The sequence below is a fragment of the Pelecanus crispus genome, chromosome 22 (assembly GCF_030463565.1).
Source record: "Pelecanus crispus isolate bPelCri1 chromosome 22, bPelCri1.pri, whole genome shotgun sequence".
NCBI classification, from domain to species: domain Eukaryota; kingdom Metazoa; phylum Chordata; class Aves; order Pelecaniformes; family Pelecanidae; genus Pelecanus; species Pelecanus crispus.
In genome coordinates this window covers 1,403,811-1,426,687 of record NC_134664.1, presented here as the reverse complement: position 1 = coordinate 1,426,687, position 22,877 = coordinate 1,403,811, and the positions used below count along the sequence as shown (strand labels likewise).

At 66.6% G+C, this 22,877-nt stretch overlaps 4 protein-coding genes across 4 annotated transcripts; 3 read left to right on the top strand and 1 right to left on the bottom strand.

The window, feature by feature from the left end:
• LOC104026514 (lysosomal acid glucosylceramidase) lies at nucleotides 1-2,893 on the top strand. Its single transcript, XM_075724429.1, has 10 exons — nucleotides 1-64; nucleotides 253-444; nucleotides 521-667; nucleotides 788-921; nucleotides 1,008-1,180; nucleotides 1,282-1,519; nucleotides 1,691-1,915; nucleotides 2,215-2,378; nucleotides 2,532-2,657; nucleotides 2,791-2,893. The coding sequence occupies exons 1-10, from the start codon at nucleotides 1-3 to the stop codon at nucleotides 2,891-2,893; spliced, it is 1,566 nt and encodes a 521-aa protein (XP_075580544.1).
• Nucleotides 2,894-7,312: 4,419 nt separating this feature from the next.
• On the top strand, nucleotides 7,313-10,778 carry LOC142595670 (lysosomal acid glucosylceramidase-like). The gene is made up of 10 exons (XM_075724434.1): nucleotides 7,313-7,379; nucleotides 7,567-7,758; nucleotides 7,841-7,987; nucleotides 8,112-8,245; nucleotides 8,589-8,761; nucleotides 8,863-9,097; nucleotides 9,886-10,110; nucleotides 10,188-10,351; nucleotides 10,436-10,561; nucleotides 10,639-10,778. Exons 1-10 carry the CDS (start codon nucleotides 7,313-7,315, stop codon nucleotides 10,742-10,744), a joined length of 1,569 nt encoding a protein of 522 aa, XP_075580549.1. The 3' UTR covers nucleotides 10,745-10,778.
• A 3,418-nt stretch (nucleotides 10,779-14,196) lies between these two features.
• LOC142595671 (lysosomal acid glucosylceramidase-like) lies at nucleotides 14,197-16,763 on the top strand. The gene is made up of 10 exons (XM_075724435.1): nucleotides 14,197-14,263; nucleotides 14,419-14,610; nucleotides 14,699-14,845; nucleotides 14,975-15,108; nucleotides 15,289-15,461; nucleotides 15,558-15,795; nucleotides 15,875-16,099; nucleotides 16,176-16,339; nucleotides 16,430-16,555; nucleotides 16,634-16,763. The coding sequence occupies exons 1-10, from the start codon at nucleotides 14,197-14,199 to the stop codon at nucleotides 16,740-16,742; spliced, it is 1,575 nt and encodes a 524-aa protein (XP_075580550.1). The 3' UTR covers nucleotides 16,743-16,763.
• A 1,970-nt stretch (nucleotides 16,764-18,733) lies between these two features.
• Nucleotides 18,734-22,224, bottom strand: MTX1 (metaxin 1). Its single transcript, XM_075724437.1, has 8 exons — nucleotides 22,144-22,224; nucleotides 21,978-22,047; nucleotides 20,737-20,816; nucleotides 20,495-20,587; nucleotides 19,916-20,098; nucleotides 19,655-19,731; nucleotides 19,043-19,197; nucleotides 18,734-18,960 (listed from the first exon to the last, which is right to left on the bottom strand). Exons 1-8 carry the CDS (start codon nucleotides 22,222-22,224, stop codon nucleotides 18,734-18,736), a joined length of 966 nt encoding a protein of 321 aa, XP_075580552.1.
• Nucleotides 22,225-22,877: the final 653 nt, after the last annotated feature.

Below are 22,877 nucleotides of genomic sequence, written 5' to 3'. Positions count from 1 at the left end.
ATGGGGGCCGCCGGTGCCCTGGGCTGGCTGTTGCTGCTGCTGCAGGCCCTGCACCGGGCCGCAGGTGAGCACCGGGATGGCAGTGGGCGGGGGGCGTCGGGGGGATGGGGGCAGCGCAGGAGCTGGGGTGCCCGGGGAGGTGACAGGGCGCAGAGCACGGGGGCAGAGGCAGCGCTCCGGGGCAGCAGGAGAGCTCTGGCAGGGACGCGTCCCCGAGCCGGCGGCTGCCCCCACCCTGCCCATGCCCCCCAGGCGCCCGGCCCTGCAGCCCCAAGTACTTTGGCCGCGATGCCATGGTGTGTGTCTGCAACGCCACGTACTGCGACACGCTGGACCCCGTGGTCCTGCCGGCCCCGGGCACCTACGTCAAATACGAGAGCAGCAAGGCTGGCAAGCGGCTGGAGCGCAGCGAGGGGAGCTTCCAGCACAGCCTGCATGCCCCAGGTACCCATCTGTGGCTGGCAGAGACGGGCTGGACCCTGCCTGCAACCCGCCGTCAGACCGGCTTCCCTCCTTGCAGACCTCGTCCTGACCGTGGACACGACGCAGCGCTACCAGCACGTGAAGGGTTTCGGCGGCTCCATCACTGATGCGGCTGCCATGAACATCCTTTCCCTGCCAGAAACAGCCCAGGATCACCTGCTGCGCTCATACTTCTCTGAGGAAGGTGAGAACATCAGGGGAGGCGGGAGGGGGGAGGGATGGACCTTGCGGGCCTCTGGCAGGGCTTGGAGACCCCCTGTTCCACTGCCCACCTCTGCCCATCCCACCCCACTGTGCCTGGCAGGGCTGGAGTACAACCTTGTCCGGCTCCCTATGGCCAGCTGCGACTTCTCCCTCCATGCCTACACCTACGACGACATTCCCTTCGACTACGAGCTCGCCCACTTCAGCCTGCGAGACGAAGACACAAAGCTGAAGGCGAGCGGTGGGAGGGAGCAGGGTGGGCTCTGGGGGGGGTGGGTGCAGGGACTCAGCTCAGGTGGTCCCTCTGCCCCCTCCTGCAGATCCCGCTCCTGCACCGAGCCTTGGCCATGAGCAAGCGGCCGCTGTCACTGTATGCCAGCCCCTGGACCTCCCCGACCTGGATGAAGACCAGCGAGTCCTTTGTGGGGAAGGGCACGCTGAAGGGGCAGGCGGGGGACAAGTACCACAAGACCTGGGCCAACTACTTTGTACGGTAAGGAGCGCCTGGTGCGAGGGGACGGGGGAGACGCCCAGGGGATCCTCAGCAGTGGCACCCGGGAGACCCCACGGCTCACCCCTCTCCCCGGCGCCCAGGTTCCTGGACGAATACGCCAAGCACAACCTGACCTTCTGGGCAGTGACAGCGGAGAACGAGCCCTCAGCCGGGCTGATCAACAACTACCCCTTCCAGTGCCTGGGCTTCACAGCCGAGCAGCAGCGGGACTTCATTGCACAGGACCTGGGCCCCGCGCTGGCCAACAGCTCCCACCGCCATGTCCAGCTCATCATCCTGGACGACAACCGGCTCCACCTCCCACACTGGGCCAAAGTGGTGAGCGTGGCGTGGGGTCGGCCAGCACGGCAAGCCGGGACGGAGCCCTAGACCTGCTGGCACAGCATGTCCCTGCGGAGGGCTCAGCCGCTCCGTCCCACAGTGTGAGGGCTGGGGTGCTGGCTCTCTGCCCCACGGGACCCGGTGGTGGCCAGCTTTTCTCTCTGCCAGGTCCTGGAGGATGAAGAGGCAGCTCGCTACGTCCACGGCATTGGCATCCACTGGTACCTGGACTTCATCGGTCCCATACAGGACACAGTGGTGCCCACTCATGAGCTCTTCCCTGACTACTTCATCCTGGCCACAGAGGCGTGCATCGGGGCCCATTTCTGGGAGAGGGACGTGATCCTGGGCTGCTGGGAGCGGGGGAACCAGTACAGCCACAGCATCCTGACGGTGAGGCCCCCATGTCAAGAGGTGGTGGAGTCACCATCCCTGGAAGCGTTCAAAAAACGGGCAGACGTGGCACTTTGGGACATGGTTTAGTCTAGTCTACCTTTAATTGGTTTAGTGGGGACTTGGTATTGTTAGGTTAATGGTTGGACTGGATGATCCAACCTAGGTCTTTTCCAACCTAAACTATTCTATGATTCTATGTCGCCCTGTGCGGTGGGCCCCAGAGAGGGCTGCCGGGGCGTTCCCTCTCCTGTCGGCACCGCACTCTGTGGGCAGACGTCTGGGCTGTCCTGTTGCAGAACCTGAACCACTTTGTGGCCGGCTGGACCGACTGGAACCTGGCCCTGGACCTGGAGGGGGGTCCCAACTGGGTCAAGAACTACGTGGACAGCCCCGTCATCGTGGACACCAGCGAAGGCATCTTCTACAAGCAGCCCATGTTCTATCACATGGGGCACTTCAGGTGGGTTGGGGCCCCCCAACACACTCAGCTGCCCGGGCTCCAGCTCCATGGTTGTAGTAGCAGCTTGTCGGGAGGGGAGCAGGGCAGGTTTGTTGGGAGAGGAGCTCTTCTGGGGTCTGACTCCCTTCTTTGGGTTGCTTCTTGTTTGTGCAGCAAGTTCATCCCCGAGGGCTCCCAGCGCGTGGGACTTGTTGCCTCCAAAGAGTCCAAGAAGACGGACTTGGAGTACACAGCTTTGCTGCGCCCCGATGGTGCCGTGGTGGTGGTGGTTCTGAACCGGTGAGCGATGCAGCACGGCCTGCGAGCCTGGGACCCCGTCCTGCCGGGCCGTGTGTGTGCGTGTCGTTCGTCCCGCTGGGCCTTGTGCACCGCTGGTGCTGCAGGTCTGACCCCACTGCTCCTCTCCCTCCAGGTCCCTGCAGAACATCACCTTCGGGCTGGCTGATACTGTTGGCCTCATCGCAGCTGTGGCTCCGGCCAGCTCCATCCAGACCTACCTCTGGCAGCGGCAGTGACGGGGCTGGGATCCCCATGGCTGGCCAGTGGCCGGCCCGAGCCGGGCCAGGAGAGTGGCCCATGCTGCCCACAGGCTCGGGCCGGGAACGCAGAGGCGGCAGCTCACCGCTGTCTGCACCGCGACAGAGCTGAGTGCTTGGGCGAGCTGGAGGAGTGAGCCAGGTCCGGGAGCGCCACGCACATGCAGGAGGGCCGGGAGCACCGGTGCCCCTCAGGGTGGAGATCCCACAGGCTGTGAACGCTGTTTGCTGCTGCTCCAACATTAAACGCTCATGCTGCCTCTATGTCTGTGGCTGGAAGAGAAACATCCAGGTCCCTCCCCTGCTCCCGGGCGCTGTGGCTGGGTGCCGCCTGGGCACGGAGCCCATGGGAGTCCCAAAAGCAGCGCAGAGCACCTGAAGCCCCGCGGGGCGGCTGCTCTCCCTGCCCACCCCTGCTGCTCTCCCCACCGCAACTGGCGGCGGGGCTCACCCTGCCAGGGCGGTGCTCCAGGCTCCAATCTGCTCCTCAAGCACGTGCCGCCTGGCAGGGGGACAAGCCGAGCCCCAGTGCTTTCCCGCTGCCTTTGCGGGCAGGTTTAGGAACCAGCAGGCAGCTCAGGATTTACCCTGCCACATGGATGCTCTGGGTCCTGGAGCAGGGGTGGGGAGCGAAGCGCCCAGACGCCTGCCTTGCTGGAAGCCCTGGGCAGGGATTGCAGTCAAGCTTCAGCTTTCTCTGCTTTTCCTGCCAAGCTGGAGCCACTTGCAGCCCAAATGCTGGGCAGGGGGTGTGTGTGGATCATCTCTCACCCAGCCCAGGGTGCAGGGTGCTCCCCAGGGTCGGGGCTGGAGACAGAACCAGCTCCAGCGTCACAGCATGGTGGGTTCAGGGTACGAGCCGGCTCTGCATGGGTATCTGCAAGCTTCTCCCGGGGCTTTGCAGGGAGAGGGATGCCGGCCAGGCTGCAGCAGCCCTGTACTGGGAGGTGCTGTCCCCCACAGGGACGCGGCAAAGCAGTTCCCGCTGTGATGAGGAGGCTCAGGGTGCACCAGGGACTCAGCACCCACCGCGGAGCCAGGGCAGCTTGAGCAAGTGGGCACGGGGCCAGGAGTGGGTGCCGAGTATGGGCACACCCAGGAAGGAGCCTGGGAGCTCGGAGGGATGTGCTGAGTGAAGGATCGGGGCAGGGAGGTCACAATTGCAGGCAGGGTGAGGAAGGGAGGCTGGGGCTGCTGGGCTGAGCCGGGTCGGCCGGGTCGAGGCAGGCGGGCTGGGGCCTGGGTACGCCGTCAGGGCTGACAGCAGCGACGCTGCGTGGGCCGGGCACAGCCCAACGCTGGCTCCGACGGCGCTCGGGGCAGCGGGTGAGTGCATGACAGGGTCACGCTGGGGAGCTGGCATGTCCTGCGCCGTGGTGCCGCCGGGACACGGCTCTGGGCCCCGAGCCCTGGGCCCCTGCACCACGGCGGGTTGTCGAGCCCTGGCAAGAGCTGGCTCTGCAAGGGGCACAGGCAGCCTGCTCCTGCCCCGAGGCTCTTCGTGTTTGTCCACAAGAGGGAAATATTTCTCCAGGATCACAGCGACAGTGAGCCCTGCTCTCACATCCCTGTGCCCCGGGGCAGCACTGCTCCTCCACCTGCTGCTTCTCCCCCAGGTTCCTACTGACCAGCTTCCTTTAACGTTTTACCAGCCCCGGTAATAAAAGCCGATGTCTGGATGCTGAACCATCCTGGGACACGTGCCCTCGTCCCCATGCTCTGCTTGGCTCTGAAGGACCGACCAGCTCTGGGTTAAGTGCAGAGGGGGCGAATCCTCCAGCGTCGCGGGGTTTGGCTCAGTAATTCTTGTGCAAAGCGTTGGCTCATTTTGGGGTGCGTGCTGGCTGCTGGGGCTGGGAGGGCAGGACCCCCCAGTAGCTGGGCTGGAACCAGTAACCACCAGCACGGGCTGGGCCTCCCCGTGCTCGGGGCCAAGGGCTCCTGCCTGGCAGGACCCTGGAGCCGGAGCTGCTGCCACGACACCGCATCAAGGCGCTGCGCACCCGACTCCCACTTTAGCACCAATGTTTTCGGAGTTGTGATCCCTGTAAAAGCAGCTCAGCCTCAGCTCTGTCTTCCCAGGGTCCCCATCCCCACTGGCTGGACAAAATTTACCCCCCCAAGGCTCCCCTGCCTGCTGCCAGGCAGCTCTGCGAGCGCTGTGAGAAAGCCAGCGTGCTGGGAGCAGCAGCAAGAAGTGGCTTTGAGAGGATTTGGTGGGGCTGCCCAGCGTCTCCCGTGCCACCCGCTCTGCACTGAGGTGTTGCCCTTCCCCTGGGTCTCACTTTTCCTGCTCAGCAGGAAGCTCTTATCAGCCAGTGTCGATCAGGATGAGCTCCAGCAGCCTCCGCAGTGTTTTTGCTCCCAGGAGCTGGGGGGGCTGTGGGGACCAGAGCCGGCTGCGGGGCTGTGGCTGGCGGTGGGCAGGCAGAGCCGGACGGTAAATCGGGGAGGGAAGGGGTGTATGGGGGTGGGGGGGTCCTGGGCGGCTGGCAGGGGGCCAGGAGGCAGCTGATCCCCGTGGGGTGGCAGGGGCTGACCTATTAACCCCTCCCCAAAACTGGGGCTTATTAGGCCTGGGTGTAGCAGCCGGCTGGCATGTTAGTCACAGCTGGGGGTGGGAGACCCATGGGGCAGAGGGACAGCTCAGGACCGGGAGCGTCCTTCCAGGGCTGACTGTTTGCCCCATGAGGCGTAACCAGGGGCTGCCCAGCCCCGTCCGCCCCTTCCCCGGTGGCAGCAGGCCCCGGCGCCCCGTGGCTTGGCCCCGCGCCGCGGGCAGAGGCACAGGACTATGGCAGGGCAGCACTGGAGGGTAGGAGGAACTTTGGTGAATTGAATTGCCCCGCAGCTGCATCTGATATGCCAGAAAAGGAGAAAATTAGTCATGAAGTGCTGCTCCACCCGGAGAGGGAGAGCTAACGGAGTGGTTTAACTCTGTGGAGGGAAACTGCGAGCCCCTGTGTCCGATGCTCTTGAGCCGGAGGAGCAGTGGCTGGGACCTGGCTGTCCCCCTAGGCCAGCCCTGCGGGGAGATGCCAAGGGCATCCCCGCAGCCATGGGCGCATGCACGCGTGTCCGCAGGAGCGGGCACGTCCTGGGCGATGGGACCGGGGTCAGGCAGTGTCTGTGTGCCTGGGTGAGCCGGCCCAGTTCCGCCCTGGCTCCTCGGACTGGGAGGGCTGCTCTCGGAGGAGCAGGGAGCGCTCCTGGAGCGGTTTGTCACCAGGGACGGAGGAGCAGAGCTCTGCTTCTGGCACGGCTGGTCTCGGGGCAGCAGGTTCCCCTCTGTGGGTTTGACTTGACAGCGCAGCCATGGCCGCCATTGCCAGGGGCCAGAGCGTGGCCCTGCCTGTGAAGGAGCTGGGGCAACTGCCAGCTTGCTGCTGCTGCTGCTTCCATGGTGTGTGCTGAGGTGGGACGAGCAATGCAGAAGGCTCGAGCAGGGTATGGCAGCAGCCCTGGCTCCTGTGTGGCTGCACCTGGAGGGTCCTTTTGCTGCGCTGGGCCGTGCAGCCACGTTTGCCATCCTCGCCTGGGGGTCCTGGACTCTCCCCATGCTGGGCGCGCAACCACAGCAGCTCCTGGGGGGGACCTGGAGGAACCGGGGTGATGGGCAGGGGTAAATCGCCCGAGGTGCTGTTATTGCTCGTTAGCAGGACAGCCTGCGGTGCCTGTGAGCCTGCCTGTGGGCTCTGCTGTGCTTCCAGGGATTCATCCAGACCCTGCCTGACAAAACAAAAAAATCAGCTCTTCCTTCAGGGAATTGCAGTGGGTTCTCAGAGGCGCTGGATCTCCCTGTGCTGGTGCGGCCTTTTGCATAGCCAGAGCTGCCAGCATGATGTCCCCATCTCTCGTCTCTGGGGGCTGAGGCCCTTGCCTGGCAGCGGAAGGCTGTTCCCCGACGCTGGCCCCGTGGCGAGGAGATGTACGACGGGCCAGGTCCAAGAGCAGCGGTAGGTATGGGCCGGGAGGAGAGCAAGGAGGAGCTGTGGGGGTGGGAGAGGGTGTGCTGCGGAGGGAGGTCTGGAAGTGGCTCCCCGTAAAGGTGAGGTACGGAGGCTGGAGCTGCCTGAGGAGGAGGAGGGCTGGCAGCAGTGCAGGTCGGGGAGCAGCCAGGGCAGAGGTGGGTGGGCTGTGGGCTCCTGGGAGGGATGGACCCACTGCACCTTCCCGCAAGGTGAGGGTCTTTGCGGGGGGCGGGGGGGAGGACGGAGCGTGTGGCAGGAGCTCCCCAGCAGCAGAAGGAGGCGTGGGGGCAGAGGAGACGGTGCTGATCCGGCTGGGGACCGCAGCCTGTCCGTCCACCCCCTCCTGCGCCTGCCTCGGCTGAGGGTGCCCCCGCTTGCAGGCGCTGCTCCCCGGGACCCACTGGAGCTGGAGGGACACAGAGGGGCCATGAGGGCTGTCAGCGTCCTGGGCTGGCTGCTGCCACCGCTGCTGCAGGCAGTGCCTCGGGCTGCAGGTGAGCGCCGGGACGTCGCGGGGGTGGCAGTGGGACAGTGTGGCTTGGGCGCAGGAGCTGGGGTGCCCGGGGAGGTGACAGGGCGCAGAGCACGGGGGCAGAGGCAGCGCTCTGGGGCAGCAGGAGAGCTCTGGCAGGGATGCGTCCCCGAGCCGGCGGCTGCCCCCAACCTGCCCATGCCCCCCAGGCGCCCGGCCCTGCAGCCCCAAGTACTTTGGCCGCGATGCCATGGTGTGCGTCTGCAACGCCACGTACTGCGACACGCTGGACCCCGTGGTCCTGCCGGCCCCGGGCACCTACGTCAAATACGAGAGCAGCAAGGCTGGCAAGCGGCTGGAGTGCAGCGAGGGGAGCTTCCAGCACAGCCTGCGCACCCCAGGTACCCGCTGCGGCTGGGCGGGCAGTGGGTGCCAGCACAGGACCCCCGGGCACTGCGAGCTGAGCTGGGGTCTCCCTCGCAGGGCTGCTGCTGACGGTCAACGTCTCCACACTGTACCAGCACGTGAAGGGCTTCGGCGGGTCCCTCTCCGATGCTGCTGCCCTGAACATCCTGGGGCTGTCGCAGCCGGCCCAGGACAACCTGCTGTGCTCGTATTTCTCTCAGAACGGTGAGCAATGAGGGCACCAGCAGCGTGGGGCAGCTTGGAGGCGGCTGCTCCTGTCCTTGCTGCAGGGACAGCCATCACCTGGGCGCTGGCTCCAGCACCGCTTGATGCCTTTCCTGCTCCGCAGGGATTGAGTACAACCTCATCCGGCTCCCCATGGCTTGCAGCGACTTCTCCGTGCGCCCCTACAGCTATGACGATGTCCCCCACGACTACGAGCTGAAGCACTTCAGGCTGGCAGAGGAGGATGTGAAGATGAAGGTGGGAGGCTGAAGCCACTGCCATCAGCACCCTGTCCCCTCTCCCGCCGGAGCTCCTGTGCGTGCTGGGACGCCCGTGACCAGGCGCTGCCAAGCCCCGCACACGGTGGCAGGGTGCATGGGGACAGCCCGTGGGAGCCGGCACCTCCTCTGTGGCACGTCCTGGCGCATCCCAGCTGGCGCTGGCAGGGTGCGGAGCTGGGGTGCCATGCTATGGGGTGGTGCTTGCAGGCTGCCTTTCCTCACAGAGGACCCCTGAGTGCTCCTCTTCCTCCCGCGCTGGGCCGTGTGGTTTTGGGGGACTGCACCTGGAGCTGAGCCGGTCCCTCTGCCCCCTCCTGCAGATCCCGCTCCTGCACCGAGCCTCAGCCATGAGTGGGCGGCTGCTGTCGCTGTACGCCAGCCCCTGGACCTCCCCAGGCTGGCTGAAGAGTAACGGGGACGTCCGCGGGAAGGGCACGCTGAAGGGGCAGGCGGGGGACAAGTACCACAAGACCTGGGCCAACTACTTCATCAAGTACGGTTCCCTGGAGCCGGGGCACTCGAGGACCGCAGGGGGCGAGGGTGGGCAGAGGGTGGGCAGGCACGGCTGACGCTGCCCCCCCTTCCCCGCACCAGGTTCCTGGACGAATACGCCAAGTACAACGTGACCTTCTGGGCGGTGACGGCGCAGAATGAGCCCCTCGCAGCGATCCTCACGCCCCCCCAGTTCCCCACCCTTGTCTTCACTGCCGCACAACAGCGGGACTTCGTCGTCCGTGACCTGGGCCCTGCGCTGGCCCGCAGCCCCCACCGCACCCGGCTCATCGTCCTGGACGACCAGCGTATCCACCTCCCGCACTGGGCCAAAGCGGTGAAGAGCAAAGCCTGGCTCTTTCCTCCTCCTCCACTCCATGTCCCACCCAAGCCTTGGGTTTTAGCTGAAAATTAAGCCAGCAGCTGCTCCCAGCCCTAGAGAGAGCAGGAGGCGAACCGGGCCTGCCGGAGAGGCAGCCGGAGCCGGCTAATTCGGTAGCAACCACCTCCGTGTGTGCCTGGAAGCAGGGACAGGAGGCGGCATCTGCATCCTGGATTCCCGCTGCCGGCATGCCAGCACCTTCTCCAGGCAGAGTTTCGGCTGATTTGGCTTACCCTTTGCAACGCTGAAGAGCTGTTTGTGGGAATTACCTTAAACTAAAAGGAAAGAAAATAAAACGTGCTCCTGCCCTTGCCTCGAGGGAGGCTGGAGCTGCACCGCGTCCCTCCCTCATCTCAAACCGGCAGCACCTGGGGACCAGGCAGGGCCATGGTGCAAGAGCACCCTGGGCGGGGGGATGCGAAGGGAGGCCCAGGCAGCAGCAGGAGCCATGCGGGGGGGCGAGGAGCCCACCAAGGGGCATGTCTGCCCCCACCCCCCATTGCTCTGTGCCCAGCGGGGTGCCAGAGCCACATCGCGGTGCTGCTTGTGGCTTGCTGCTCGGGGTGCAGGTGCTGAAGGGAGGGGGCTGCAGGCGCGGGAGCCCGCAGTGCCCACAGCAGCACACAAGAGGGGAGGCAGGTGGCCCTAGGAGACCCCACCAGCATTTGGGGTCTGTGTGTCCATCCCTGCGGGGCTCAGGGTGCTGGTGGCCCTGGTGTGAGGCATCTCCTCTGCCCCACCAGGTCCTGGGCAATGCCACTGCTGCCCGCTATGTTGCTGGCGTGGGGGTTCACTGGTACCTGGACGGCATCATCCCGGCCAGCTGCAGCCTGGAGGCCACCCACAAGCTCTTCCCTGACCATTTTCTCCTCTACACGGAGGCCTGCAGCGGCTTCCTCACCCTTCGGTTCTCCGTGTGCCTGGGCTGCTGGGAGCGAGGAAACCGCTACAGCCACAGCATCCTGACGGTACGGCCCCCCGGCACTGCCCGCCCGGGGCCGGGGGCCTGGCTCAGCCCAGCTCAGCCCCTTCCCCACCTGCCCAGGTCCTGAACCACTTTGTGGCCGGCTGGACCGACTGGAACCTGGCCCTGGACCTGGAGGGGGGCCCCAACTGGGTCAAGAACTATGTGGACAGCCCCGTCATCGTGGACAGCAGCAAGGACGTCTTCTACAAGCAGCCCATGTTCTATCACATGGGGCACTTCAGGTGGGTCGGGGCTGGGGGGGCTCAGGTGCTGCCGCCAGCCCGAGACTGCGGGGCACGATCCCTCTCCTGCTCCTCTCCCTGCAGCAAGTTCATCCCCGAGGGCTCCCGGCGCGTGGGGCTGCACAGCAGCCGCCGATGCCTCATCTGTCAGCTGGAGCACGTGGCCGTCCTGCGCCCTGACGGGGCCCTCGTCCTGGTGGTCCTCAACAGGTCAGCAGGGGCAGGGGGGCACGTGAGGATGCTCAGCCCCAGCCGTGCCAACCTGCTCAGCCCCTCTTGCCCCCCAGGTTTGGCTGGGATGTGCCGTTCGGGATCCGGGATCCTGCCGTTGGTTTCATTGAGACCGTGGCTCCAGCCAACTCCATCCAGACCTACCTGTGGCACCAGCAGTGATGGCCAGGGCAGCGCTGGGACGGCGCCGAGTGGCTGGGGGTCTGCGAGGGTCAGCTCTTCCCCCCATCCTTTCCAGCATCCTTCAGCGGTGGAAGTGGGTGGTGACCCACTGCTGGGGGCGCGGGAGGGACCGTGCAAGGGGCCGCGTGTGCTTCCGGTGTGGGGTTGCTGCTGCTGGCGCTTCCCAGCCTCCCCCTCCCTCCCCAGCACCCCCCAGCCCCCTGAAAACTCCTGCTGCACCGTCTCCTGGACCATGCTTCCACACGTGGCTCCCTTGAAACCTTCGCGTGTGTCTTGGGTGCCAAGTAAAGCCGTGACGTGCTCCCTCCGGTATGCGCCGTCCCCGTCAGTGTTTCCTCTACACTCTCGGAAATGGCTCGGTTTTCCTCGGAGAGGCAGTGAAGGGCAAGGGGTGCCCCGGAGGGCTCCATCCCCATGGCCCGCGTGTGGCTGCCTTGTTTATCGCTGCAGCTGGAGCCTCAGCCACTTGCCAGCTCTTGATTTGTTTCATATGTACTGTTGGTTTTCCCCAGCCTACTTTTTTTTTTTTTTTTAAATCCAAATGTCCTGTTGCACCAGGACAGACATTGTAAAAAAGGCTGAGTAAATTATATCAGCGTCCCCATCCACTAAGCCTCACAGACAAATTAGGCTGATGCCATCTCTTCCAGAGCTCACGCTGCCGGCCGCACCCAGCCACCTTCCACTGGTGTGGCCCCCGGACAGAGTCCCCTCTATTCTGGCGGCGGCCGACATCGACCTGGCAGCCCGCAATTACCTGGCCATCCTGTTTGCTCTCTTTAAATACCGGTTGCAGTATTTGCTTGCTCCAGCCTTTGGGAACGTTACCAGCATCTTTGAAGTCCTGGAATGAGAAAGCCAGAGTGCTCCTTGGCAAACTCGCCTTGTGTGTGAGCTGCAGAGTTGCTGATGTTGGGGAAAAAGGAAAAAAAAAAAATAAAAAGAGGTTTAACAGCTGTTTTCTTGGAGTGCGGCATGAGGGTGGCACCAGGCTCTGTCTCAGCCCTGTTCACGGAGCACATCTGCCTGTCCTGCGCTTTCATCGACGTTCCTGGGTAGCGCTGGCCCAAACAGCAGCTGGGCTGCCTGCGCTTCTCAAGGTACGTCAAAGCTCTGCCGCGCAGGGAAGGCACATACGGAGCCCCGCACCCCCAGATGTTCAGCAGCGCTCGGGGATGTGTGTGCAGGGAAATGCTTCGGCACGGCCCCTCTGGGCGGGCTCCGTGGTCCCTGGCCATCTGGAAACACATCTGCCGCGGGGCTGGTGTCTTCCCTCCGCGCCGAAAAGCTGGCGGGGAAAGTGAGGGATGTGACATCCCTGGCAACGGGTGTGAGGGGCCGGGGTGAGGCTGGAGGAATCGCCCCCATCGGCCCCACCGGCTGCGGCCTGTGCCGGGGGGGTCCTTGCTCTGGCCGCAGTTGGGAGAGCGGTGCCCAGTTGAGGGGCTGCCTCCCCGGCCACCCACACAAGTGGCATCAGGGGGACACCGGGGCCAGGCCGGGCCGATGCTGCCTCTCCCATGGCTCTGCCTCCCTCCTGCTTCTCCTGGTGGGCAGGTGTCTGCAATTAGGAAGGATCCCAAATTAGAAGGTGCGGAGCCCAGACTTGTTTTGCAGATGATAAACTTCTGCAGCCTGCTCCACCCAGCCCAGCTGCGGGTGTGGGGCTCAGGCGTGGGGGGGCACGGCCCCACGGCAAGGGCAAGCGTGGCCCCAGCGGGCAGCACCTGCAGCCCCCCCCGCTGCGCCCATCACCTTCTCAGGGGGGCGGCGAGAAGCGGGGTGCGGTCACCCCTGCCATGGCTGGGCTGGCTGCTCGTGGGTTTGCCCGTGGCCCCATCGGCGCCTCTGCCCACGCCAGGAAAGTTGCTGGTGCAGCCACAAGCGGGTCACGGGTTGCGGCTGCAGTGCTGGCTGCAGGCGGCTCTTGCCTGCACCTGCGGCAAAGCTGAGCCGCTGCCAGCTGGGGCTCGAGGCCGAGCAGCCGCGCGACCCCGGCAGGGACACCCGGGTGGGCACAGCTGGCCCCATCCCTGCCCGAGGGTGTCCCGGGGAGACCAGGCTGCTTTCGTGGGGCTCTTCACAAGGGGAGCACTGCTGCTGGGGCGGGGCGGAGGTGGCTGCAGGGGCTCCTGTCTGGGGCGATGGAGGCACCTGGGAGGCTGGTGGGCATCCCGCCCCCTGCCCCAGCTTCCCTCTAGCCATTGGAACCGGTTTCAGGAGAGCTTTGCAAATGCTGCGGTGAGCATTGAAAGTTCTCATTGGAGAGAGGTTGCAAAATCATCCTCAGGCTCCTCTTCAAATGCACAGAGTCCCATGAGCTGTCCTCTCCCGGACTCACCTTTCCTGCTCTGCCAGACGCTGTCACCTCCTACCACGCACAGCCAGAAAGCAGCTCCTGCCGCCCCACTGCCCTGCGCGCGGCAGAGACGCGGCAAGAAGGTTTCCTGGCAGCAGGTGAGTACCCCGGCTGCGGAGCAGCTTCATCCGCCAGGGACAGGGACAGGGATGGCCCCGGACAGCAGGACCATGCTAAGGCCGTGTCCACGGCGCTGGGCATGGCCCCTGGGCAGGGAGTGGGAGGTGATGCGTGTGGGACAACCTGCCTGGCCCCGGTCCTGGTCCTGATCCCACACAGTCTCGGGGAGCAGCGAGCTGGTGCTGTCCCACCCTTGTGTCCCCCTGCCCTGGGGCAGCAGCCTGGCACCGGGGTCCCAAGGCACGGAGGTGGCTCCTCCCGTGCCGTCGTGGAGAAGCTCCTTGCCCAGCGACACGGGAAGGACAGGGCGGGGTGGGAGCACCTGCAGAGAGCAGGGAAATGCAGGACCCCTCTGCACTGGGGGCTCGGGCCCCAAACCGCTCCGGCTGGGCAAGCCCCAGCCGCCACACTCGTGGGGTTGGGAGCATGGAGCTGTTTGCTCCCAGCCGTGGCTCGGGAGGCACCAGGGACACGTGGAGAGGCACGGCACGGCACAGCCATGGGATGAGCAAGGAAGGGGAAGGAGTGGGAGGGAGGTGATGGGAGTGAACCGAGCTACTGGGTACAGCTGGTGTGGGCGGCTGGGAGCACCAGGCCAGTGGGGATGGGGCAGCACACGCCTGGGGGGCTGCACCCCCCCGGGGGCTGCACCCTGAGCCGGGACATGGCCGGAGCTGTCCGTGGGCACCAGCGGGGCGGGAGGGAAGGTGAACGCTGGGCTGGGGCTGTGGGGAGCAGGCAGGATGGTGGGGTCTCAGCCCTAGCAGCGGGTGCTGGTGGTCCCCGAGGCTCCCGAGCAGGGGGATGCTGGGGTTGCCCCTGCCCTGGGTCTCTGTCCCTGTGCGGGGCCGGGACAGGGCGAGAGGAGCTGGTTGCTGACGCCCGCCGCCCTGCTCCCAGCCCTGGTGCTTGCCGTCAGCATCCGTCCAGGCCGCGGTGCAGCAGAGGTGCCATGGGGCCTGGGTGTGCCAGCGTCCTGGGTTGGCTCCTGCTGGTGCAGGCAGCGTTGCAGGCAGCAGGTAAGTCCTGGCGCCGTGTGCCTGAGCAGAGGGCTGCGGAGGTCAGCAGTTTGGGGCGGCACAGCCATGGGTTCGGTGTCCGTGGTGGGTCGAAGGGGTAAGCTGGGCTCCTGCCACAGCCCTGTGTGTCTGCCTGGTCTCTCCTCCTGCCGCAGGCAGCCGTCCCTGCGATGCCAAGGACTTCGGTCACGGCTCGCTGGTGTGCGCCTGCAGCGCCACATACTGCGACACACTGGACCCCGTGGTCCTGCCGGCCCCGGGCACCTACGTCAAGTACGAGAGCAGCAAGGCTGGCAAGCGGCTGGAGCGCAGCGAGGGGAGCTTCCAGCGCAACGCTGAAACCCCAGGTACCCGCTGCAGCCGGACGCCTGCCTGCGCACCAGGGAACAGAGTCCATCCCTGCACGGCGGCTGCGACGATGTTTGTCCCCCACAGATTTCCATCTCACCCTGGACACGGCGCAGCGGTACCAGAAGGTGAAGGGCTTTGGTGGCTCCGTCACAGACTCAGCTGCCATCAACATCCAGTCCCTGTCCAAGGATGCTCAGAACCACCTGCTCCGCTCCTATTTCTCCGAGGAAGGTGAGCCTAGGGCAGGGCGATGGGGCTGGTCTGTCCGGCTTCCCCTGTTTGGGGTCTGGCTGCTGAGACTGGTGCCGAGGGGCCCGAATACACCCCAGGGATGCCCATCACCGCCCGCCCTGTCCCCAGGCATCGAGTACAACCTCGTGCGTGTCCCCATGGCCAGCACCGACTTCTCCGTCCGCCTGTACACCTATGCTGATGCGGAGGGTGACTTCGAGCTGAAGCACTTCAACCTGACGGAGGAGGACACGCGGATGAAGGTGGGTCCCGCAGGGCGAGCCCCAGGCACCGGGGCTGTGGCCTGGGTGGGACGGGACAGGGTGGGCTGGGGAAGGGGAGCACCTTCCCTCTGATGGGGAGGGAGAGGACTCGTCCTGCCACCGGCCACGCCAGCATTGCAGCAGACCCGGAGAGCTCGCTGCCATCCCGGTTCTCCCCAGATTCCCATCCTCCGGGCTGCACAGGCGGTGGCCAAGCGGCCACTGTCACTGTATGCCAGCCCCTGGACGTCCCCGGTCTGGATGAAGACAAACGGCGCGATGACAGGGAGGGGGACGCTGAAGGGCAGCCCTGGGGACAAGTACCACCAGGCCTGGGCCAAGTACTTCATCCGGTGAGGGGCCGGGGGAGCGCAGCGGGTGCTGGGGTCACCACACCTGGGGCTGGCGCTGCCGCGACGGGGCCATTCACCATCTGCCCCCGTGCCCAGGTTCCTGGACGAATACGCCAAGTACAACCTGACCTTCTGGGCAGTGACAGCAGGGAACGAGCCCACAGCCGGCGAGATCGTCTTCTACCCCTTCCAGTGCCTGGGCTTCTCCCCCGAGCACCAGCGGGACTTCATTGCACGGGACCTGGGCCCCGTGCTGGCCAACAGCTCCCACCGCCACGTCCAGCTCATCATCCTGGACGACCAGAGGGTGATGCTGCCCTACTGGGCCCAGGTGGTGAGTCGCCATGGTGGATCTCCTCGCCCCACGGCGGCTCTCCCAGCCCTGGCCCCTGGTGACTCCTTTCTCCTGCCAGGTTCTCAAAGACCCTGTGGCCGCCAGCTACATCAGTGGCATCGGCATCCACTGGTACCTGGACTTCCTGGCACCCATTGACCTCACGCTCTCCATCACCCATCACCTCTTCCCAGACTATTTCATTCTCTCCACGGAGGCCTCCACCGGCTCCTACTTCTGGGAGCCTAGGGTGGTGCTGGGTGACTGGGACCGCGGGAGCAAGTACAGTCACAGCATCCTGACGGTAGGGCTCGGCGGCAACTGCTGAGCGGCCACCCCCTACGCCCGCCCGCGGCTCAGCACCGTCACCCGCCCTGCAGAATCTCAACAACTACGTGACGGGCTGGACCGACTGGAACCTGGCCCTGGACCTGGAGGGGGGCCCCAACTGGAGCAAGAACTACGTGGACAGCCCCGTCATCGTGGACAGCAGCAAGGATGTCTTCTACAAGCAGCCCATGTTCTATCACATGGGGCACTTCAGGTGGGTCGGGGCCGGGGGTGGCTGGCAAGGGGCTGCTGGCTCCGCCTGCCAGCTCCAGGCACCATGCTCATGCCCTGCTTGTCCCCACAGCAAGTTCATCCCCGAGGGCTCGCAGCGCGTGGGGCTGACTGTCTCCAAGAAGTGCCGCTGGTGTGACCTAGAGCACTCGGCTTTCCTGCGCCCCGACGGCACCGTCGTCCTGGTGGTCCTCAACCGGTGAGTGGCTCAGCCCTGTGCCCTGGCTCCAAGCCCGGCTGCCCCCTCTGACCTGCATCCCCTCTTGCATCCCCACAGCTCCCATGTGGATGTGTCCTTTGGGATCTCTGACCCACGGGTTGGCTTCTTTGAGGCCATGGCTCCCAGTGACTCCATCCAGACGTTCCTGTGGAAGCAGCCAGCCTAGCGCAGCCATGGCTGGCGGAGGAGGGAGGTGCCGGCACCAGGAGCGCGATGCCAGGGGAGGGCTCAGGGACAGGCCCCTGAGCAGGGCTGGGGCTGCGGCACAGCCCCTGCAGCCCCAGGGGACCTGTTAGATCTGAGGGCTGCAAAGCCTGCTCTTTTCTAGATGTTTTCATAAAATAAACAGGTTTTCTACAACCACGGCTGTGCCCCCTCTGCCCTTCCTTGCTGCCTGCTCAGCAGTCAGGACCGTGCCGGGAGGTCTGCCGGTACCTGCTGAGCCCCATGGGGTCCCATCCGCCTCTGCCCAGGTTCCTGGGGGCACCCGACTGGGGAGCAGGGGGGTGTTGCACGGAGGCAGGGGGCTGTCACCCCGAGGGGTGGCATCTCCCTCCCCTCTGCATCCCCCAGGCAGGGCAGGGGCCAGAAGCTGGCAGGGACCAGGCGCCGGCAGCAGCCAGGATTCAGCACAGGGCCCCGACGTCAGCAGCCCTGGTTTCGCCTCCTGGCCGGAGCAGGCGGCCGCGTGCTGCGGTTTCTCCTGCCGGAGCAGCCATCAGCCCCCCCCCAGCTAATGGGAACGGGGAGCGTCGGGCACATACTTCCCGAGTGACGTGATGGGGGAGCGGGCACGGGGGGGCTGCATTGAGTCATCCCCCTCCCAGTGGGGCCCCTCAAACTGGGCCAGCATGGGGGAGGCTCCGCAGCCGGCCCCAGCACAGCACGGCAGCTCCGCTCCCGGCACAACGCGGGGGCCCCCGGCCATTGCTCTCATGTGTGGGGCGCGTGTCCGGGGGAGCTCAGCCCGGGGCCAGCCAGCCCCCGAGGATGCCCGCAGCAGCGGTGTCAGGATGCCGGTGGCGGCAGCAGCCGGCAGCTGAACAAGCGAGGGCTGTGTGCCGCCCAGCAGCCGGCACGCAGGCCAGCCTGGCCAGACACCGATTTTCCATTTGCGCGCTCGTAAACCAGCAGCGGCCAGAGGAAACCACGGCAGCATGGCCAGCCCCGAGGCTGAGCCCCACGCTGGGCGTCCCAAGGGAGCACCGTGGGGCTGCTGGGGCAGACGGAGCCTGGGCGGCCGCCCCCAGCCCCACTCCGCAGCCCACGCACCCTTGGCCGCCGCTTGCAGTGCCATGCTTACCGTGCCACATGTTTTTGGCAGTGCCAGCTGCGAGGAACTCCCCGTTGCTGGCAGGTGCAGAGGAATGCAAACATTGCTGTCAGCACTGGAGGGATTCCTGCTGCAGCTGCGGCCACTCGCCACCCTGCTCGCGCTGCTGCGGGGAGCTGGGCTCCGGGTGTCCCTCCAGCAGCCCGGAGCGCTCCTGCCCTCCCGGGCTGGGGAACGCGTCCTGCCGAGGAGCCCGGGCTTCCCTTGCTGCTGGTTTTTGCTGCGGCAGGCAGCTGGCCAGGGACCGTTCCCGGCCACGCTGCGGCTCTCGGGGAAGCCGGGCTGGCAGCAGCGTGGTAGGGACCAGCCCCGCAGAACCTGCTGCCTGCTCTGCCCGGCAGCCGGAGGGCAGCGATGTCGCAGGGTGGGGGAGATGGAGGGCTCAGCCCCACAGCTGCCGGAGAAAGGATGGGGGATGCTGCCGAGATGCTCGCAGATGCTTTTAGGAACTAAAAACCTCCAGGTCTCCCCTTCGCCCCATCCCCAGAGAGCCCCAAGGCTGGGGACGAGGGGCAGAGCTGCAGGAAGGATGCGGGGTGCGGTACTGGGGCGAAGCAGGACATGCAACGGGGCAGCGCATTGGTGCCCGCTGCAGCGCTCCAGTCTGTGCAACTGGGGAAACTGGGAAGGGCCCTGAGCTCGCTGGGAGGACGCAAGGTGGAGAGAGGGAGGTTTATTGGCATGGCAGGCGCGCTCCCCATGGAGAGGACTGCGATTCCTGGTGGGACGCAGAGCGGAGCACCCACAGGGAGCGATGCTGCCAGGCTCCCGGCATAAAAAGTCAGTTCCAGTGACCGGAGGAGGAACAGTCGTGCAGCTCTTCCTCAATCCTCTTCCTCCTCTTCCTCCTCCTCCAGGGCAATGGGCTGGCGGCCAGCCGGCCCCGCGCCGCCACGCTGGATGGAGACGATGCCGCTCAGGAAGGCGTAGCCCAGCATGGCCGCCAGCCCCACCAGCACTGACAGCAGCTGGTTGCGTCGTTTGTGGGGGTCCTCCTCTGCCTCGCCGCCATCGGCGCCCGCAGTCCGCGGGGTGCTGGCTGGGGGCTCGCCTGGGGGGAGACCGGGGCTGTGGAGTGGGGACAGCTCACGCTGAGCCCATGGGGCGAGGTGGGGGGGGGGGACGCATCTCACCTCCGTCCCAGGGGAAGTAGAGGCTGAGGATGGAGGTGCAGTAGTTGCACAGGTTCTGCAGGGACTTCAGGTGCTGCTGCAGTTTCCCGTTGGGCAGCTTCGCCTTCAGGAGCGGCGCCAGGCGGCTGAAGATGAAGGCGTCAAGGGAGGCCGGCCTGGGGCACAGAGACATGCGACTGGGTCACGGTCCCTCCCGCCTCCTCCCCCATCCCCACCCAAAGCCACCTGGACACATCGGCCACCCCCAGGCCCCGGCACCCCAGGGGATGGCAAGGGGCTCCTCCTCCTCCTCCTCCTCGGGAGGGCTCTTTGCTTCCAGCCCCAGAGGCGAGGATGGGGGGGAGCAGGATGATCCCATTCTGGAGCAGCTCTGCTGGCTCCAACAAGAGATGGGGAAAGACCTGCCAGGGGTGGCGGCAGCTCCTGCAGCCTTAATTCCTGCCACCCGCGTCACTCCGTGCCACCATGGACAGCCCTGTCCCCTGCGAGCCTCTCCCACCCCCAAAGCACCATGCACGGGCTCCAGCTTCCCCGCAGACCACGGGGTCTCGGTCCTGCCTGGGTGTAGGGAGTGCTCAGGCCCCACAGCACCTTCCCCCTACGGCCACCTACGAGTCTCCGAAGAAAAACTTCTGGGAACCAAGGCGCTGGGACAGGAGCGTCAGGCATTCCCGAGCTTCCCGGTAGAGCTGGAGGAGGAAGAGAGAGGGCTGTCACCCACCCAGCCACGCAGCAGACTGCCACGGTGCTAAGGGGAGTGGGAAGGGGTGCTCAGCCAGGGTGAACCCCGGACCCCAATTAAGATTTTGGCCTCATGTGGGTCCCTCTGGGCACCTGGCGAGGACCTGCCGTGCCCAGACCACATCCCCTCACCTCCTTCTCCAGCTTCTCCTCGTCCTCCATGTAGCCATCTCCCCACATGAGCTGCAGCCGCTCCAGGTGCTGCTTGTGCATGCAGTTGGGCAGGAAGAAGTTCAAGGGGAAGGGAATGGTTTCCGCGTACCACTTCCGCGTGTGCTCCACGTAGTTCTTTGCGTCCACCCAGAAGGTGTGGATCTGCAGCAGAGAACAATCCGTGCCCAGGCCACGGTGGGGCTGGAGCCAGCGCAGCCTTTTGCCATGGCGGGTGCCATGGACCCTGTGCCCGGCGCTGCTCACACAGGCGCCGTGGGCCCAGCACAGGACTGGATGCCTCGGAGACCGCGAGGGGCTGAGGGAGCATCAAGGTCAAGGCCAGACCCCAGCCCCGGCTGCACAACCCACCACAAGACCTGCAGCACCCTGATCCCTGCTACTGATGCTCCAGAGCCCTGGGATTTTGCTGCCTGCAACGTTCTCTGGCTCTCCTAGCACACCCGGGCCCACCGGCACCGCTCCAGGGAGCAAATCCAGTCCCCGGTGAGACCACTTTCCCTGTGTGCCCCCCCGAGATGTTTCCACAGGGAGACTCACCAGCACCGGCAGCAGTTTCTCTTCCAGCAGGGACACGAAGGCCAGCGTGTCCGCCTCTTGCGTAGCTGAGAGGTCGTAGTCAGCGTTATACTTCTGCAGAGCAAACGCAACAGTGTGATCCGGTGGGGAAGTGGCAAATCCTGCCCGTGCCTCTTGGGCGACTGCCACAAAGCCCCCTCCTTGCCAGGGGGGCTCTGGTGCCCTCCAGCCCGAGTCAGGGGGTGCCCCTCACCTCCCCCTACCTGTTTCCTGAGGTGAGTTATGATCTGCTGCGTTTTGGAGATGGTGCCCGCATCCCGCGTCTTCAGCGCAGGCAGGCACCCTGAGGGCAGGAGAGGGGTGGCTGCAGGCAGCGGTGCCCGGGGTGCCAGCCCGCCGCCGGCAAGGGCTGCAGGGGGGCTGCGCCAGGGTGAAGGGCCCCCACGCTCGGGTGAGGGGGTGCGAGACAGAGGTGCATGTGGCGGGGTGGGGGGGTGTGTAAGGTGGGGCAGGGGGGCACAGTGACACGAGGGGTGCGGGTGAGAGGATGAAAGCTGTGCATGATGGGGCACGGGGAGTGTGCTGGGACGAGGGGGGTGCGATGGGATGAGGGGGGCGTGCAATGGGGTAGAGGTGTGCGATGGGGTGAGGGGGCGATAGGGTCGGAAGGGTGCAGTGGTGTAAGGGGGGGGCAACAGGACAAGGCGGGGTGCAATGGAGTGGAGAGGTGCAATGGGGTGAGGGGGGCATGCAATGGGGTGGGAGGCACCAGGGGGTGCAATGGGGCATGCTATGGGGTGGGGGGCACTGGGGTGTACAATGGGGCAGGGGGGTGCAATAGGGTAGGAAGGTGTAACGGGGCAGGGGGATGCAATAGGGTAGGACGGTGCAGTGGGGCAGGGGCACTGGGGGGTGCAATGGGGCGGGTGGGGGACACAATGGGGCAGGGAGCACGGGGGGGTGCAATGGGGCGGGGGGCACCGGGGGGTATAATGGGGCAGGGGGGGTGCAATAGAGTAGAAGGATGCAATGGGGCAGGGGGGTGCAATGGGGTGGGGGGCACGGGGGGTGCAATGGGGCGGGGGTGCAATGGGGCGGGGGGCATGGGGGGTGCAATGGGGCGGGGGCTACGGTGGGTGCAATGGGGCGGGGGGTGCAATGGGGCAGGGGGCACGGGGGTGCAATAGGGCGGGGGTGCAATGGGGCGGGGGGTGCAATGGGGCGGGGGCTACGGTGGGTGCAATGGGGCGGGGGGTGCAATGGGGCAGGGGGGCATGGGGGGTGCAATGGGGCGGGGGCTACGGCGGGTGCAATGGGGCGGGGGGTGCAATGGGGCGGGGGGCACGGCGGGTGCAATGGGGCGGGGGTGCAATGGGGCGGGGGGCACGGGGGGTGCAATGGGGTGGGGGTGCAATGGGGCGGGGGGCACGGCGGGTGCCGGGGCGGAGCGTGGGGCGGTCCCGGCGGGCGGTGCCGCTGCCGGTAGCCCCGGCGGGGCCCTTACCGGAGGGGCTCCTCCAGGGGCTGCTGACCCGGTGCACCTTGAGCGGCGCCCCCGTGAACCGCGCGTAGGTCTGCAAGAGAGGGGAGCGGCGGGAGCGGCGGCTCGGCGGGCGGACCGCACCGCACCGCACCGCACCGACCCGCACCGGCCCGGCCCCGGCGCTCACCAGCACGGCCAGGCAGTCGGGGTCCACCGAGGGCAGCCCCCAGCCCCCGGCCCAGCAGAACAGCTCCATGGGCGCCGCCATCTTCCCGCCCGACCCGGAACCACACGGGCCGGCCCCGCCCGCCCCCGGCGCGGGGCGGCTCCCGCAGCACCGGAGCGGGGCTGCTCGGTGCCCGGCGGAGCGGAGCGGAGCCCCCCGGGCGGGGGTGGCTGCGCCTGCCGGCTCCCCGGGGCCGGGACGCGCTCCCCGCCCCGCCCGGCCCCGCTCCGCGCGTTTCCATGGAAAGCAAACAGGGGCGGGAGCCCGCTGGCAGCGGCGGGGGGAAACTCCGCGTGTGCGGCTCGGGAGCTGCCCCCCCGTTACCCTGGCGAGCGCCGAGCCGCTGGCGCGGGGCTGGGCCCGGCCCGTTGTTATGGAGCCGGGGCAAACAGGAGTAAACACGGCCGGGGCCGCCCGCCCGCCTTGGCCGGCGCTCAGCGGGGAGCGGCGGGGCCGGCCCGAGCATCCCCGGGCGGTGCGGCGGGCTCCGGGGGCCCGGCCCGGGCGCTGCCCGCGGGGGCACCGGGGCGGGGCAGGGGGGGTCCCCCGGCGACCCCCGCTCCCTGTCCCCGCAGCCCGGGGCGGAGGGGAAGGAGCTCCCGGGATGAGCTCATTGTGCTGCTCGGGGCTTGGGCCGGCTCCCGGCGCTGATTTATGCCGCTGAGCGCTCTCCAGGCGGGCTGGCTCCGCTCGCT

Bases quoted from the DNA above. Each gene is read 5' to 3' on its own strand.
- LOC142595670 (XM_075724434.1), top strand. From the start codon at position 7,313: ATGAGGGCTGTCAGCGTCCTGGGCTGGCTGCTGCCACCGCTGCTGCAG. The intron at 7,380-7,566 runs GTGAGCGCCGGG...CATGCCCCCCAG, and splicing joins GGCAGTGCCTCGGGCTGCAG to GCGCCCGGCCCTGCAGCCCC. The intron at 7,988-8,111 runs GTGAGCAATGAG...CCTGCTCCGCAG, and splicing joins CTCGTATTTCTCTCAGAACG to GGATTGAGTACAACCTCATC.
- MTX1 (XM_075724437.1), bottom strand. From the start codon at position 22,224: ATGGCGGCGCCCATGGAGCTGTTCTGCTGGGCCGGGGGCTGGGGGCTG. The intron at 20,588-20,736 runs GTAGGGGGAGGT...TTTGCTCTGCAG, and splicing joins TAACTCACCTCAGGAAACAG to AAGTATAACGCTGACTACGA. The intron at 19,198-19,654 runs GTAGGTGGCCGT...TCTGTGCCCCAG, and splicing joins AAGTTTTTCTTCGGAGACTC to GCCGGCCTCCCTTGACGCCT.
- LOC104026514 (XM_075724429.1), top strand. From the start codon at position 1: ATGGGGGCCGCCGGTGCCCTGGGCTGGCTGTTGCTGCTGCTGCAGGCC. The intron at 1,520-1,690 runs GTGAGCGTGGCG...TCTCTCTGCCAG, and splicing joins TCCCACACTGGGCCAAAGTG to GTCCTGGAGGATGAAGAGGC. The intron at 2,379-2,531 runs GTGGGTTGGGGC...TTGTTTGTGCAG, and splicing joins TATCACATGGGGCACTTCAG to CAAGTTCATCCCCGAGGGCT.
- LOC142595671 (XM_075724435.1), top strand. From the start codon at position 14,197: ATGGGGCCTGGGTGTGCCAGCGTCCTGGGTTGGCTCCTGCTGGTGCAG. The intron at 15,109-15,288 runs GTGGGTCCCGCA...GGTTCTCCCCAG, and splicing joins AGGAGGACACGCGGATGAAG to ATTCCCATCCTCCGGGCTGC. The intron at 16,556-16,633 runs GTGAGTGGCTCA...GCATCCCCACAG, and splicing joins GTCCTGGTGGTCCTCAACCG to CTCCCATGTGGATGTGTCCT.